This window comes from Muntiacus reevesi, chromosome 18 (assembly GCF_963930625.1).
Source record: "Muntiacus reevesi chromosome 18, mMunRee1.1, whole genome shotgun sequence".
Taxonomy (NCBI): Eukaryota; Metazoa; Chordata; class Mammalia; order Artiodactyla; family Cervidae; genus Muntiacus; species Muntiacus reevesi.
In genome coordinates this window covers 12,864,583-12,882,341 of record NC_089266.1, presented here as the reverse complement: position 1 = coordinate 12,882,341, position 17,759 = coordinate 12,864,583, and the positions used below count along the sequence as shown (strand labels likewise).

The 17,759-nt window shown below is 50.0% G+C and overlaps 1 protein-coding gene across 1 annotated transcript in view; it reads right to left on the bottom strand.

Annotated features, from left to right (window-relative positions):
* Positions 1-17,759, bottom strand: part of TBCD (tubulin folding cofactor D) — a 145,033-nt gene that overhangs the window by 52,649 nt on the left and 74,625 nt on the right. The window contains exons 14-15 of the mRNA XM_065911174.1: positions 10,174-10,330; positions 1,391-1,448 (exon numbers count right to left, since the gene is read on the bottom strand). Coding sequence (XP_065767246.1) covers positions 1,391-1,448; positions 10,174-10,330 — 215 coding nt within the window. The remainder of the gene's footprint in view (positions 1-1,390; positions 1,449-10,173; positions 10,331-17,759) is intronic.

Below are 17,759 nucleotides of genomic sequence, written 5' to 3'. Positions count from 1 at the left end.
CCAAAGAATGTTCAAACTACCACACGATTGCACTCATCTCACACGCTAGGAAAATAATGCTCAAAATTCTCCAAGTCAGGCTTCAACAGTCAGTGAACCATGAACTTCCAGATATTCAAGCTGCATTTAGAAAAGGCAGAGGAACCAGAGATTAAATTGCCGACATCCACTGAATCATCCAAAAAGCATCCAAACCACAAAGATGGCAGCTCACCACGCTCATAGCACCCCCTACACCTTGGTGCCAGAGGAGAAGGCCCCAGGTCACTGGGTGTGGTGTCCCATGGCGCGCACAAAACCAGAGCACAAACAGGAGTCCAAAACGGCCAAACACATCATCACAAGGAAGCAGCTTTGTGATAAGAGAAATTTCATCCCCAATAATTAGGTACTCGATCCCTACCTTTTCAAATGAGCTTCAAACAGAAGCATCTTTCACTGCATTAGACATGCGCCACTAAGTAAGGAGGAGTTACTTAGGTGGTGTTTAATGCAAAGAACTTCCACTAATTTTAAAAGATTTTAATTGTAGCTTGAAAAAGAAAAAAAAAAAATTTCTGTTCTTCTATTCCACCTCTTCTCTAGGATATCATAAAAGCATCAATGCTTTTATTACTGCTTCCCAAAATTAGTTCTGAGGTTCCAATAAACAGAAAATATAAAAGGCAATTTCTTTAAGGCCTCACAGCGCAGCTGTGTGGATCGAACCCAGGCTCCCTGCAGTGGAACCCCAGAGTCCCAACCACTGGACCACCAGGGAATTCCCCAAAAGGCAACTCTTAAAGATTTAACAAGAGTTTTACTGTATTTCAAGGAGTTTTACAATTACTGCCTGGGGGAAATATCAAGGCACAGACGTGAAGATTTCTCAAGGAATCACTAGGTTTCCTACTGATGCTCAAGACAAAAGAGAAACTGCAGGACACAGATAAGGTTCTGGGCTTTCCTGGGAAACTTTTGCTTGAAACACAGTTTCAAGGACCCCACGTACTTCAGAGAACAGAGAGCTGGCAGGCCATGGGGAGCTCTGTGACCTGACGGAGCCCCAACATCTGAGGATAGAGGTCGCGATTCCATATCACCCACAAGTAGAGGGCACGGCTGCCACACCAATCCCAGGCCCCACACTCAGATGGCAGCACCCACTCACACTCGCCCCTCGGGGACCCCCTGCCTTTCCGCCTGGAGGCCGGCAACCCATCGTGACCCACCCGCCACAGGCTACAGCCCACTCCCCAGCCGGGACCCAGAGGGAGTGGGAGCCACACTCCCACCAGCCCCTGGGCCTCCCTCCTGCTTCACAAGCCGGTGACAACAGCCTCTCGGGGGAGGTGGTCACGGGTGAGAGCCACCCACACCCTCAAGAAAAGGCCCAAACAGGACAACTTACAGAGGCTGCTCTCCTGCAGTTTACATCTCGGTCGAAAACAGTGGCAATCACCAGCGCGCTGTGAGGAAGAGAGGAGGTGGTTCATGAAAGGGACTCTCCACAGACCCTGGGACGCTGACCCCACAGTCTCCCTCCTCCACGCGCCCATGAGCCCGTCCATGGCTCACGGCCTCGGTGGAAGATATGCTCGAAGCGCAGCGAGGGTGGCCAACCCCAACTCCACCAGAGCCAGCGGGGTCACAGGGAAGGTGGCCTCGTGAACGGGCCGTGTAGGGCAGGACCACAGGTACAAACAGAGAAACAAGGGGGCCCGGGAGGCCAGCAAGAGCAGCGACGAGCCCTGCACCTCCCCAGAAACGGCAGCGAAGCGGAGAGCTGCTCTGAGGGGCCTATTCCCCTGGTCAAACTCTGACCACGGTCAGCAAGAAGGAAGCCCCCACAGGCTCAGACTGTCCATCAGCTTCACTGAAACTTCCCTTCGCTACATCATCACCCTCAACCATCAGGGACATACCAGAAGGAGCTCAAGTGCCCACCTGGCTTCGGCAACAACAGAAAACAAAGTGCGGACAGAGCGCTGCTGCAGATGTGACCTGGTATCTCCTATCAGCCCCCAGAGGAAATGTTTGAAAAGGGGTTATCTCAGACACGCAGAGGTCTCCTGAAAAGGATGCTGCCCTCCTGTCTGACAGCCATTCTGTTTGGTACTGAAACTGGGGGACCCAACTCTACGAATCTGTCAAAAGCTGTTCATGAGAGTGAATTTTCCCAAGTGCAAATTAAAAAGTACAGGAAGCGGAGGCCCTGGGAAAGTGGAAATGTACCTGTGTCAGTCAGGGACACCCCACTCGATGGACGGGGAGGACGCAGAGGAGCACTCTCCCCTGGAGCAGCTGTTTCTCACGGGGAGAGTTAGCAGTGCTGAAACCACTGCACACAGACGCAGGGCAGGGAGCCGGGATGAAGAAGTACCGTGCACAGGAAAGAGGTCAGGGGACCCGGCCGGCCTGGGCTGGAATCGCAGGTGTCCCCGCAGTGGGCCAGGCTGGAGGTACAAAGGTAGTGTAGGGGTGGGTGTGGGCGTGGAACCCAGGTCTTAGATTCTAAACACCATTCTCCACTAAGAGGAACAAGGACTCCTGGAGGTGGTGGACTCCAAGGCTGGGGCAAGGGAAAAAGAAAAGCCTGGGGCATCTTGCTGTGCTACAAATAACTAAACGTACTGCAATCTGACAACAAAATAACCAACGGTGTTAGAAGACAAGCCGGGGTCCACACTGATGTAAGGAAACAAACGAGCAGGAAGCGGACAGGACCGTTTTCCTATGAAACCACCACCATCGCTGCTGGCCTAGCACAGCAGCTGATGGGCACTGAGTGTGAAAGCTGGACAGTTATTAATCTCAAAGCACCCCCCAAAATGCCTATCGCTTTTTAAACATTAATTTTATAGACTTCAACGGGGGCAGTGAGCTTGGGGCACACCCCAAATTCAACAGCAAGATGGCACATCGCCAAACAGCAGCTGCGGTTTAACCACTGGCCCCACACAATGCTCATCTTTGGCCTCCTTAGTGAGAAGTCAACATTCAGGGAAGCTGATGAAGGGCTCTTATGGGAACTGCTATTATTTCTGCTATTCTTCTTTAGGTCTAAAGTTAGTTTAAGCTTAAAAGTTTTTTCTGAAAAGCAACTAAATATCTAAAGATTTTTAAAGATCTAGTATTAGTATTTGGGGTCCTTTCACTAGTTAAAGCTGAAATTAATTTCAGCAAAACTCTTATTAAACAGAAGGTTCTTCCCTTTTCCTCTCTCAACTCTTTACTATATTATAAACTATAGCTAAGATGAGATTTTTTTAAAAAAAATACTAGGCTTAACACTAAAGGAAATTCGTTGACTTTAGTGGGACCATTTAAAGATTAATTGATTCCATTTCAACATCTAAATGCTTTTGTTAACAAAATCTCAGAAATCATTAAACTGACCAAGACATGTAATTCTGTGATCTTTCAATAACCAAAAATTATAAAACTACTGGGCTTCTTTAAAAAACATAGTTGACTTACAACGTTGTTAGTTTCAGGTGTCCAGTGAAGTGACTCAGTTACACACAGGTGTGTGCCTACCCTTTTTCAGATTCTTCTCTCACAGGTCACTGTAACATACGGAGTATCACTCCTTGTGCTACACAGGAGCTCAGCTGTTTCCTGGTTTACATACAGCAGTGTGTGTGATGCCAACTGCAGCCACATGGCCAGACCTAGAGATTACCAACCAAGTGAGGCAAAGGCAACAATCATACGGCATCACTTACACTTAAGGGTGAGACGTACGGCAAGAGTGACGTGGAAACTCACATGACCATATATAAAATAGACAGCCAACGAGAATTTGCTCTGTGGTTCAAGAAACTCAAACAGGGGCTCTGCATCAACCTAGAAGGGGTGGGATGGGCAGGGAGAAGGGAAGGAGATTCAAAAGGGAGGAGATATATACATGTATATACCTATGGCTGATTCATGTTGAGATGTGACAGAAAACAATAAAATTCTGTAAAGCAATTATCCTTCAATTAAAAAATAAGTAAAATTTTTTTTAAATGGTACTAATAAACTTTTATACAAAACAGACATAGACCCACGGACATATAAAACGAACTTACAGTTACCAAAGGGGAAAGGTGGCGAGGGATAAATTAGGAGTTTGAGATTAACATATACACGTGACTATTCTTAGTGAAAACATATTTGATATTTTACTCTAAATATACTCTCATCATCAATGGAATTTTAAGTATTATATTTACATATGAATAAGTGCTAATGCTAAGTCACTTCAGTTGTGGCGACTCTTTGTGACCCCACGGACGGTAGCCCGCCAGGTTCCTCTGTCCATGGGATTTTCCAGGTAAAGAAACCGGAGTGGGTTGCCATTTCTTCCTCCAGGGAATCTTTCAACCCAGAGATCAAACTTGTGTCTCCAGCATCTCCTGCATTGACAGCGCGTTCTTTACTACTAGCGCCACCTCCATAAGATCATATGTATGCTAGGAAAATATACTAACCAAGACTTCCCGCTTTCCTTCAGTGTCTGACACAAGAAATATGTGGACATGTTTCTACTGACTCTGGGTCCAGTCAACACTACCAGAAGTTCACATTACACACTGAATTCTTGAAATTTCCTGTCAATCTATTTGCCCTAAAATACAATTTTTAAAGTATTGAACACTTCTAAATACAGAGAAAATGGGAAAAAAATAGAAAAGAAACTTAGAATCACCTGCCATCCTACAGGCCACCATAACCCCTGCAAGGTCACTGCTAAGTTATACACCAAACCCCTCCGACCCCCAGATGCCCCCCGGCTGTGGACACACCGGCCCTGCCCAGTTTCAACCTTGGTGCAGCCAAGGCCACGGAGCCAAGTCCAAGTTCCTCTCTGTACCACCTGCCGCGCCGTGCAGGTCAGCCTGGGGGGCCTGCCCTGTGGTGCCAAACGGAGACAGTTGGGCTTTAAGACTGTATGTTTACATTGTAATCAAGCCAAGACAGTAATGAACTCCTGAGTTGAAGGGCCCTTCCCAGCTTCATCATGTGTGGATTACCTCCTTCCAGCCACGGGCAAACGACTCTATCTACTTCACTCTCTGCACACGCTCCCCATGGTTACCTGGTAGCTATGAGGGGTGCAGCAGGGGTCGTCCAGGTCGAGCTCAGGCACTCTCTGCAGGGGACTCCGTTCACACTCACCTGCGGACACTCTCCGTTCGCCCTCAGGTGGGTCTGTGGGCGCCCCCCGCGGTAAGGCCTCACTGGCCACACAGCAGTCCTTCCTGGAGAGACTGTGTGTCATGGGAACCCCAGCAGAAAGCCCCCTGAATGGCAAGCAGTGGTCTGCCTCTGGGTGCAAGGCCCCTGCCCCTTCACGGTGAGCATACCCTGGGCCTTGTGGTCACAGGGGCAGAACCCCACAGTTCACGAGGGCCCCAGGGCCACGACACCAACTCAGACAGGCAGGGTGAGGCTTGTCCAAAGACCGGTTTACCAAAGGGCTGGCACTGGCCACACCCTGAGACCCTGACTCTGGGGCACCACAGATGGGCCCACAAACTTCCATCAGGTTGCTTCTGCATTCGTAAGTAAAGGGCCTAAAACATTTACTGCTTTATCCACATTTAACCAGCCTTCACAGCTTTTAAGTATAGACTCAAGTTAATTCAACAAGTCCACTGGGTATACTTCTGTGACTGTAACAGGTTTTTAATACTGTTCTGATGTGGACTAAATTTTGAAAATTATTCTGATTTCACACTTTCAGAACAAAACTGGCTCATCTGGAAATACTAGCATGTTTCAAATAACAGTACGTGTGACAACAATGGTTACATATAAACATGAGAGATTCTCTAGGGCCCCCACGTCCTGTGGGCTGTGCAGTTTTCCTGAGCAGAACGGGGCGGAGCGTGACTCTCTGCTCTCATTTCACCTTTCCGAGAGGGGTGCAGGGGCCAGGCTGCAGTCAGCAAGGACCATTCTGAGCACCTGGCAGCCACTAGGCCTGGAACGCTCTCGGTATCTTCACCTGTTTGCTTTCACTGGGAGAGTTCAGGTGATACTTCACCAGGATTTCCCAACACAGAAGGATGGTCTATGTCAAACAGAAAGGGATTTTCTTTCTTGTCCGAGTCAGGGGAGCTGCATGCCCAGACCTGCTCTGAGTTCCAGGCACCTGGCTTTTAGCAGGTACAGCAAAGAACAGATCTTACCCCAAACTCAATTTTTGTTAGTTTGTCTAATATTTTTGTGGCAATAAAAAAAAAAAAAATCCTTTTTACCTTGATTAACAGCAATCTTGTCATTTCAAAGTCAAAACCTTTTTAAAATATCAAGACAGATGATTTCTTACCCATCCATGCTTAAAAGCTACAAGTCACACTATTTGGGGAATAAACTGCAAGACCCGCCTGTGGCTAAATTTTTCCCTAAATCAGAAGAATCAAAGCTCAGGAGCCAGCTGACGTGACGGTAAAACACAAGACACCTGCAAAGTGCTTTCAATCACAGCAGAGCTAAGATGGAAACCGAGGGGAGGCCTAACAGGTGGACGGATGGGAACACCCTGGTCAGGAACTGCCACTTAATTTTTCTCAAGAAACAAAAAAGGTTCTCTTCCCCTGGAAGTCTGCCATCAAGAAACGCTGAGTGGGAACAAGACGTAGCTTTGAGCAATGCTTGCCATTTCCTGATTTTTCAGGACAATCTTGCCCTCGAGGAAGAGATCTGGGAGCCAATCCCCAGGTGCTGCCCACGCGGCCCTGCTCGCCCAGCTTGCTCCGCGAGGCTGAGCTGGGTACTGCCCCTAGCACGGGAGGGGCCCTGCAGGGTTGATGTCAACAGGAGCTTGGCTTACAAAAGAGTTTCAGGTGAGGAAATCACTAGAAGGTGACAACCAACGCATATGCTGGCAACAGGGCTCTTTTTTTTTTCCTTTTCTTCTTACAAATTAGTTTTTGATTACTGCTGAGAAGGTATTTCAAAATAATACACGACCATCCTCTACCATTGTAACTTTGTTTCTCTCTGTCCCTAAATTACCCTTGGCTTCTCAGGAAGCCCGATTTACTTATCCACAAAATAGTTATTCCATCTCTTAATCTGTGTGTAACACTTAGGAAAAACAGGTTTTCAAAATCAACCAACACTAATTCAAACTATGTTGCAAACTGACCTAAAAACTTTCTTTGGGATATTTATAAAACAGAGATGGTGAGCATGTATCCACAGGTGAAGTAAAAGGATAGTTCCTCACGTTCCTCTAGGAAGGTGAGTGGCTGACCCCTGAGTTCTTCCCTGCCCGGCCGTCTGAACTGGGGGCCAGCCACACTCTGACCTCTCCCTCTGTGTGGGCTGAGCCCAGTCCTGCCTCATTATTACCACCGCCTGACTCTCTTCATCAGATTTGTCTAGTTCGTTTACAGAATTACAGTTTGATCTCAACTGTCTACTTTTGCAGGATCCAAACTGAAGAGTTTGTGAAAGTATAGTTGAAGATCTCAAGATTTTATCATGTGCCAGGATGAATGGGCTTAAAAGCTGACAATTAAAATGTGGTCACTTATTACAAACCAAGGGAGGCAAATCTCGAAGGACACACCCCAACCGATACTCCTGAGGCAGGGAGGCGAGCACCAGCAGCGTCCTGAAGGCTCACATGGCACCGTGACTCACCCTGCAGCCTGCCCGCTCCACCCCCCAGGCCTGCCATCGAGATGGACCGGGAAGGGTTGGAGCACAGGCTCCCTAGGAACCTGCCAAACTGGACTGAGACAGCTGCCAGGCACAGCCCCAATGGGCACTTGCCAATCCAGTCCTGGGATGGGTGCAGGGGAAGGGGATGAGAGGGGCCCCCTCTGAGCTGAAACTCCACAAGGCACCAACTCCAGGGTCAATTAGGGGAAATTAGGAGGGCTGTGAAGCAGGAGCCTCTGGGCTCCCCTGCCAGCTTGTGCTTTCGGTGAGTGTAAACTCATCAGCAATCGCTTGGGCGTGCCCAAGACATCAGGGAAATTTCAGCCTTCCTCGAGATCAAAGGCCCCGAGTGAACCACACGAGTTTCTGCGGACAGACATGGCCACCAGTACCTGCAGCTGTGATCTGTCCTTCAACCCAAGCACCATTTCTTAAAATAAATCCCAGCTCAGAAGGCCTGGCATCCTGACCACCCACCTCCACTCCGTCCCCCCACATTCCAGAGCTCTTGGGGATCCCCTGGTAGGGCCTGCCCTGCATCACCTTCACCCTGAAGGTTGGCCGCAGAGGCCTCTACCCAGTGGGGTCACTGGTCTCTCCAGACAGGCGCAAGCTCCAGGACGTGACCCCTTCACCAGACAGGGTCTTTCCTTTTCTGAGTAACAGGGTCACACTGGAGTAAGATGTGCGGTGCCCCTTCAGCCTCCTGGAGAACTGGATGGGAGTCTGTGAAGGATCGCCCACACTGGGACACCATGTTTCGAGTGTCACACGTTACACGAGGGCCAGGCTTAACGTTCACCAGCACTCCTGCGCACCCTCACTGGCTGCTACTCTGCATTAAAACCTCTGCTGAGACGAATACTGCAATGGTGTCTGCTTACAGCTGAAAGAGCCTCCGTTCCCAAGTCAAGGGCCCACACAGAATCCTGCTCTCTGGCTCATCTGTGCCCATAGGGCTCAGGACCCTTCACACTATGTCTCTTCAAGTTGGCAATGAAATCTTGTGACTCTGATGCTCTCACCTATTGGGTGGCGAGAAGCTTCTGCCCCAAGCAGAGGACGTTATGAGTGGTGGCCACCCAGTTCTGTGCCCAGCACCTCTGCTGACCCTTCGGCCCTCAGTCCTGATTCTCTCTTTGGCTGGGCTGAGCCAAAGGCAGTCCCCAGAGAAAGGAGGGGCCCAGGTTCCTGCAACCTTCAGCGCTCTCAGCCACAAAGGTTAAAGTGAAAAAAGAAGACTGCCGAGATAATTTCACTCTGAAATGGGAATGACCCTTTGAAGTCAGGTCCCCCGAAGTCGAGGCATGTCAGCTTCCCGAAGCAGTGCGACAGGTGCAAGGCTGGACCTGCCTGGGCCCTGGGCACAAGACCTCGGCTGAGTGGGAAGCCACGACTGTGAATGAGACAGCTCTCATCCAGAGGCTCATCATGCTGTGACTACTGATGGAAACAGCGAGCAAAATACACCTGTGCTTTCATTCTAGTTACAGAAGCAGCTTCCAAAAAGCTGAGGAGCAGAGCAAGAAGGCAGTAGGCAGAACCCTCCCCGAAGCTGTATTAAGTAAACAGCAATCTCCCCTTCGCAGAGCAACAAGAGCGCAGGGAATACACGCGAGGGCAGGAGCAGGGGACAAAGGCACGGGCAGCCTGGTCTCCGCAGCCAGGCCTCAGGCCGCAGACACCTACCACAGCCTCTCCAGGAGCCTACTGCCCTCCTGCCCCTCCCGGGGTGGACATGGCCAGGAGAAGTCAGACACTTCTACGACTTCAAGGAAGCAGTGTATCTCCCTGAGCAGGGATCAGAATCCCCAGGCTGCTCTGCAGGCCTTCCCTTCACGTGAGGGTCAAGATTGAGAGATACAGCCTGGCCACGCGACCTGAGTAGTAAGCGAGCCTGAGAACCCTCTCCTGACCCTCGAGTGGCCCCCGTCCCCTGCGGCTTTCCCTCAGGCACCGCTGGTGCTCAGACCACGGGGGAGCCCGATGCACTGGGCAGAGGAGGAGATAGTGTCGTCCTGTGGAGACGTTATGAGACCTGGGGGTCTCCCACTCTTGTCAGGGCACCTCCTTGGTGGGAGGCAGCTTCTGGGACTGGAGATCATGTTAAAATCCATCACTGAGTAACAGTGGTCGGGTCAGTGTTACAACCATGACCAACCCAGCGCTCAACTCCTCTTCCAGCGTGACATGGAACCAACCACCGGAAGTGGACAGCTGAACTCCCTTTTCATGTCAAAGGGACTCACTTCAGTCTAACAGGAGACAGGGAGAAAATTAACATCAGTATACTAGGGACACATCTAATTTTCCCAGGCACAGACATCGGATCCTAAAAGTGGGGCCCACGCCCATGTGGCTGGCACAGCCTGCTGCCCTCAATGCTCTGCCCAGGAAGCCACGGAAAAGGTATTTTTCCAACCTCATGAGGCTGTGCTGGTTTTCACTGTACAGGAGCAGACAGTGAAGCAGGCAAGCTAATGCTGTCACTAGTCCAAAGCGATCGGAGGATCATTTAACAGGCTTTACCTTGAGATTGCCGCGACGAAAGGCTTCAACTCCTGAGGCTCGTAGGCACGTGCGAAGGCCCAGCACACGTAGCAGGCGGCATCCCGGACGTTGGAGCCCACGCTGCAGGCGCCCCGCTTCTCCTCGTACGTCAGAGCCTTCAGGATCACGGTGACAACTGCACACGGGGGAGAGAGACTGTGAGGCGGCCCTGACGCCACGCTCCGGACGCCACAGACACCGCGGCCGCTGTACCACCACCCTGCCTGCACCTTGGCCCCGCAGAGCCCGGTGCGAGCAACACACGCCACGGTCCTGCCCCAAGTCACTCGGAAACTCATGACGTGCTCAGAAAGTCACTCACAAGTCCACCAGCTCGACTCAGGTGAAAATGTTTCTGAAAAGCTGCCCCCAAACTCCTAGAGGATGGCACAGACATGCCTGCCGGCCACACCCAAAGGATGCTGCCAGGCCCTAGGAGACGCAAAGGGACACGGGCTGCCAGGAGCGAGGGAAGGGGCTGGCACATCAGGGGAGTAACAGGAGGGTGGGCAAGGTCACCCAGGACACCGTCCAGTGAGGAAAGAGTACCTGACCCACAGGCCACCGGCCCCGAGTCTTGTTGTCAAGGGGACCACAAGCAATACATGGGTTTCTAACTCTGGCCAATAGCAGTCACCAGCTGGGGAGTGAGCATGGACACCGTTACACGGGTGCGCTAACTCTGCTCAGAGGGCATCTGTGACCTCGCTGAGCTTCAGGGCTGAGAACTAGGAATGACAGGGTAAAGCAAGCCAGGGTCACTCTGTGATAACTTCAGGAATAACCCAGGTATGTTTAATTATGTAAATCATCTGTGATATTTAAAATAATTGGAAGTACACACAGATTATCTTTCTAGTTCCATTTAAAAATGTCTCACTGAGTTTCTAATATTGTATATGTAGTTTTCTATATAAAGATGCAAGTGAATTTAAGAACCATGGGAAGAACACTGTACTGGTTAAGGGAGCTGAAGTTGTACGGTATTTGCCTATTAAGTTTATCATATTCATGTATTTCATGTATATGGGAAGGGCTTGTCTATTAGAGACATGTAAATTACTTTAAAAGAAAATAAAATATATAACACTCATGCATAGAGTTTTATGCTGGCGTGCTGCCGTCCATGGGGTCACAAAGAGTTGGATTCAGCAACTGAACAACAACAAACGGGATTTAAAAGTGTAGGAACTAAGCTCGTGTGCCACAACTGCTAAGCTTACGCTATAGAGCCCACATGCTGCAACTACTGAAGACCGTGCGCCTAGAGGCCCTGCTCAACAACGAGAAGCCAGCGCAATGAGAAGCCCACACCCCACAACCACAGAGCAGCCCTCACTCACTGCAACTTGAGAAAGTCCAAGAGCAGCAGCAGAGACCCAGAGCAGCCAAAAATAAGTAACTTTTAAAATAAAAATAAAATAGACAACCAACATGGAACTATACTATTTTAGAATATCCTTTAGGCGAAAAGAATCTGAAAAATGTGTGTGTGTGTGTGTGTGAGTGTGTGTAAAACCAAACCACTGCTATACATCTGAAACTAACATGATATTGTAAATCATACTTCAATAAAATAAAAAAAATAAAATATGAAGCAGGTATAAATGCCAAACCAAACCAGAGGACACTATCACAGCTATTTCAGATAAAGTAGTTAAATCTAATTAGCCATTTTAAAAATTATTATCTCAACTTTAACTAAATCTGTAATGCTTAAAATTGGCCTTCATTTGTCTTACCTGGGAAAGTTCTACTTTACCTGGAATTACTCCTATTTTTCTAGCATTGTTCATACTCTCTGTGCTAAGAGGGTAGCCTATTCATGGCCCAACACACGTCAAAACTAACAGGCTATGGCACCTTGAGGGGACGCATCGTATAAACTCAGTGCCACTGCCTCGCCACATTCTCTAAAATCACCACTTTACCCAGCTGCCCAGACACTTCTGGGGAAGACCGTTCAGCAACTCTATAGCCTGAGGGAAATCTGGATGCTAACTGCTGAGTCCCAATTTATCGGTCCACTGGACAAAATCAATTTCCAAACAGACAACTATGAATGACAGCGGTCAGTACTGTCCACGTGTACTTCAGGTGGACGTCACATCCAACTACTACCCTGTGAAATGCTCAGGGACCCCTGGGAGAAGCCCACCTCCACAAGGACACAGCCTCACCCTTGACCGCTGGCCGCCAAGGCCCCTGAGCGGGCGGGGGCGCCTGACGCCGAGGTCAGAGTGAGATGGCTCCTGAGGTCAACCAGTCACAAAGAAAAGGACACACACTGTGACCCGTGCCCACCAACGGAGGTCTGCCGCAGCACAGTAAGAGACCTCTCACAGCCGACTGGCATTTGTTGAAGGGAAAATCGTTATGCTCGGAGGTCCGACCACAAGGCTCTCTGCCTGGAGGAATGGATGGAGGCCAGCTGTGAGAGGGCAGAGGGAGCCATATGTTGCACTCAGGCTCAGACCTATTTGAGAGAGAAGGAAAACAGTACAAAACATGGGCTCTGAGATCTGTGTAGCAAGGTGGCCCCCACAAACCCCAACTTTGGTCCCTGGCACCCACACATGCCCATGTGATGTGCTCGGGTAGCTACTGGCGCTCAAGACACGAAGGCTCTGGACTGCTCTGCATCTGCCCAGCTAGGTCAGAGAAGCAGAGACCTGAGCCCGCCTGGGCCTCAGGGCCTCGACTGCCCGCCCTGCCCACCCATGTGGCCAGGCTGCTGCAGCTCCCCTGGCAGGTCCCACCCCAGTTCTCAGCACAGGCAGTTTCAAATTCTTTCTCTCGAAAGCTCTGGTGACCGCTCTATTACACCTGCCTCTAAACACCAGTGGCTGAGGCCCAAGTACAGGTGAAGAAGCGCTCAGTTCAGTTCAGCTCAGTCGCTCAGTCATGTCAAACACTTTGAGACCCCACGAACTGCAGCACGCCAGGCTTCCCTGTCCATCACCAACTCCCGGAGCTTGCTCAAACTCATGTCCATCGTGTTTGGTGATGCCATCCAACCATCTCATCCTCTGTCGTCTCCTCCTTCTCCTGCCTTCAATCCTTCCCTGCATCAGGGTCTTTTCCACTGAGTCAGTTCTTCACATCAGGTGGCCAAAGTATTGGAACTCCATCATCAGTCCTTCCAATGAATATTCAGGACTGATTTCTTTTAGGGTTGACTGGAAGAAGCGCTGCCAGCAATAAACACAGGCCTCGCTGCTGGGCTGGGGTCTGCGAGAGGGGACTACACGGCCACTGACAGCAATGGTGGGACTCCTGCCTCACGTCACTGAAAAGGGATTTGATTTTCCTAAAGTAAAACAACTCAGGAGGAGAGAGGGCGAGATGACAGATGTCTTCAACAAGAAAACTGAAAAATGAGGCTCTCTGCTTCAGTTCACCCAAAGGTGGTAGGAAGTACCATGCCCTGGGGGATAGAAGGATGGGTTTGGCCTGCTTCTGCTGCTCCTGGGCAGGGTCCATGGCTGCCCCCGACCTCTCAGCCCTTCATCACCAGGCTCTTCTTTGCAGAAGGATGAGCTGGGCTTCTAGTTCGGATATCCAGGGATGGGAAGACGAGACAGATCAGCCCCAGTCCGCGTAGGGTACGGAGCAATTACTGAACTTTGGGGTGGTATATGAAGGAGACACAGTCTTTGCCCTAAATTTATATAAGAAGCCATTATCAGAGGAAAAAATTCAAAAACTAACAGCTCTTTCCAGATTCAACAGGTTTAAAATAAGGAAACTCTTCAATCACACTGAACAAAAAACCTTTCTCACGGTTCCAATTACACACTGCAAATACATGTCAAATATATAAGGTTCCCCAGAGGGCTTCCTTTTGGCAACCCAGAGTCCAGCAATGTAATTTAAATACCCTTCTCTCTAGACAGCATGTCATTTGTCTAACGCCAATTGCCTAAGGACAAAGCAGCCTCCAGGTGAGAGAAATGAGTTAACCCTCACAGCACCAAGTCCCCACCGCAGGGCTTTACAGATGTACATCCAGGGGTCAGAAAGGAACTCAGACGTTATCTGCAGCATCCTTAAAAAATAAAAAAATCATCATACAGCCAGCTCAGAAGTAATGCGTTTTGGTAAGTATTGAATTATACTAATTTATACAGCCACCTCAGAAGTAATACGTTTTGATAAGTAATGAATTATACTAATTTAAGCAGTCCATGAGGTCACAAAGAGTTGGACACAACTGAGCAACTGAACAACATACTACTTCAAAAATCAAACTCATCACATAAGGAATATCACTGCATGAGGCCAAGTCTCCCAGAATCACTGAGCCATGTCCCCTGAGATGCACTTCAGTATCTATCAGGATGCACTGTGCCAAATCTCCCAAGCAGTACTAGAATGACATCTCCCAGGCACATTTGGCTGAGTCTCCCGAGATGCCGCTGAGTCTCGGCACATGATGGAACTGCCTGTGCGGCCATGAGCCCACCTGCCCGGTCTGAGCCCAGGAAAGCTCCAGTTTCCCGGGAGCAGGTGTGGCCAGCACCACTGAACTTCTATTTCAGCCACCAGTACAAACAGCCATCATACCTTCCTAAAGAATGCAGTCCAACTTGCTCGGAAAAAAAACATGCTGAATTTGCTGGGGGAAAGGAAATGACGGACAGAAAATCTGGTTCCACAGACATCTAGCTTTTAGTTCCCACAGGACATCTGAAAAAACTATCCCAAAGGTTAACCTGTGGGCAGCACTGCGAGCCATAGCACCAGCCACTCTGCACTCGGGGGGAAGTGCAGACTTGGTACTGGCATTCTCTGGAGGGTGAGGGATGCCCACCCCACAGACCCTGGGAGACCTCAGCCAGGGCTCATCTCCACAAGTAAGATGGAGCGGGATCTTGGAGCATCCTGTGTGGCTGGGGTGGGCACCTGGCCCACGCACCACGTGCTTTCCACTCTCCCCCAGGTGCTCCCAGCACACTCACACTGCCACGCGGGAGCACCCATGAAGCCCTCTGCCTCCCCTTCCGTAAGAAAGTCATGTGGCCACGCTGGTCCAAGGGCCCTCTCACATGTCCTCCCTATGAACAAGACCCCCACCACCACCACTGCCCATGGTGCTATGGTTGAGAGCAAGCCTCAGCTGTCCAGAGGCCAGAAACGGACATTCCCCTCACCAGATGCCATAAAAACATGAGAGGTCCCAGTGTGAAGCATGCAGTCCAGGATTTCGTGGGATGCATATTTAGCCACAGATAAAGGCTCTCCTCAAAAGAGAAACACAATGGCAAGACAGCAGGAAGTTACTGTTTTAGGGCAGGAGCCCATAGAGTCTTGGGGCAGGACCTTGTGAAATGCTTAATACAATCGCAAAGCAAGACTGAGGCAAACAAGAAGCACCTGCTCTTCCATCTGACAGCACCCTGTCCCCTCAGCGTGCAGGGCAGCTCCTGCCACATCGCCTGCCAGAGGAAGAGATTGGCGAACATTCCTACACAAAGCATCTCAACCCTCGGTGGATCAATACACTCAAGAAAGTTTTAAAGCGAATAACAAACAAGGTAAGTGTTATGATGGATAAAGATGTGATGGCAATTACATGTAAAAAGCTCACATACATATATCATGTGAATATTCTAATCTAAAAAGGGGAGAAACAGCAGATGGGGAAACATGGGGGGAAATGTTAAAAATAAGGACAGGAGAGCCATTTCTGAAGATCACAGGAGCAGAACCTGACTTTCAACAAAACCTCCAGACCTGTGTGCTGATGCAGCAGGCCGTGTGGCCATGACCCATCCACAGGGCACTGTCCGGAGGGGAGAGTGCTGGAACTGCTCTGCGTTCAAGCCACACCATGGACTCAGGAGGAATGGGTAACAAGGTGGTGAGGGCAGTGCAGGCAGACGGCCCTGGTCCTGCGTGCCGGGGCCTCCTGGGGCACGTCCCCAACGTGGCAGAGGCTGCACTGCTGCCACCATGGTTCTAAGTGCAGAAATAAACCCTGCCATGATGGGACGGGGGTGCTGTTTAAACACAACAGAGCCACTCAATGCAACTCATGCTGCTACCCAAAGAATACTTAACGACAGGAGGATACTCAGAACCCTCAAGTAGGCTGTACGCTGTCAATGGTTCACGTGCTGACACTGGTGACAATCAGCACTCACTATGGGCCAGGCCTTTATCTGACTGACCCTGGAGGTAGGGGAACTGAGGTACAGAGAGACAGACCAGCCCCAGGACTGCAAAGCCAGCCCAAGCATCACGCTGAGAGCCCCAGGTGCTCACAGCCCCCACTTGCTACAACCTCAATGGTGCCGACCTCCAGGCAGTGAGATTCCAGGTTTCCTTAGCTGCTGCTTCATGGCACTGTCCCAAATGTCCGTAATGATCAGTCACAATCTTCATAATCACTAACAAAGCCAATACCACACTTTAAAATGTGGTTTCACCCCTTCCACTATTCAGAGGGCACTGCTTAGCCACTAGGCCAAGAGCAGGTGAAGGACCCTGGGATCAGGATGACTGCTCCTTGGGGTCCACCAGCTAGCATGTGTCCCAGGAGACTGACACTTCAGAGAGGATCACAGCGGGGTCCTTCTCAACATCAGACACATATGCCCCATTACTAACAGGAACCATTCCTGTGTGGAACGTGCATCACAGAAGAGGACAAATCAAAGAAGAGTAAACACTTAAAACGATCTGACTGCTTGCTTCAGCAGCGCTGAAGCTGGGACGACACAGAGAAGATTAGCACGCCAGCACTTGCATCTAAATCTAAACACGACACAACCTAAAATGCAACGCAAGTGAACCTACTGACAAAACAGGAACAGTCCCACAGACACAGAGAGAAACCCGTGGCTGCCAAGGGAGCGGGGCAGTGGGAAGAAGGGGTGGGAGGCTGCGGTTCGCAGATGTGAGAGATCAGAGACAGGGGGATCAACAGCAAAATCCCGCTGGACAGCACAGAGAGCTACACAGTCAACATCCTGGGATAAACCATAATGGAAAAGAATGTTGCAAACAATCAACACAACATCGTAAATCAGCTATACTTCAATAAAAATAAATAAGAAACACCAAAAACAAAAGAAGATCTGACATCAGCCAAGGCCACAGGAAGATAAAAACACAGATTTCACATGATCCCAGGTATTCAAAACTTAATCAAGATTTCAATCAGAAGTGCTCTTCTTTAACCCACCACACACACAGGGGTCCTCCTCCAGCCCACAGCAGTCCCCCTACCCCAAGCGGCAGCCCCAGCCCAGAGTGGTACCCCTACCTCACCCCTGGGGTGGCCATGGCAGAGTACCAATGAAGCCGAGTAACTGACAACCTTTGAGCCATGGCTTCCTCCTCACCTGTGCTATCAGAGCATCCACCCAGGTGACATCGGGTACCCCTTTCCTCCCCTCCAGCTCCCTGAGCTCCCAAGAGGTTTAAGGAAGGTACCGACTAGGAAAGCGAGTGCCCAGTACAGGAAATGCCCCTGTGACCACCCTGGTAAGTTTCCATGAGGCTGGACGAGCAGGTACGCTTTCCACAAGAACTCCTGGTTAGGCTGTTTATACGAAACA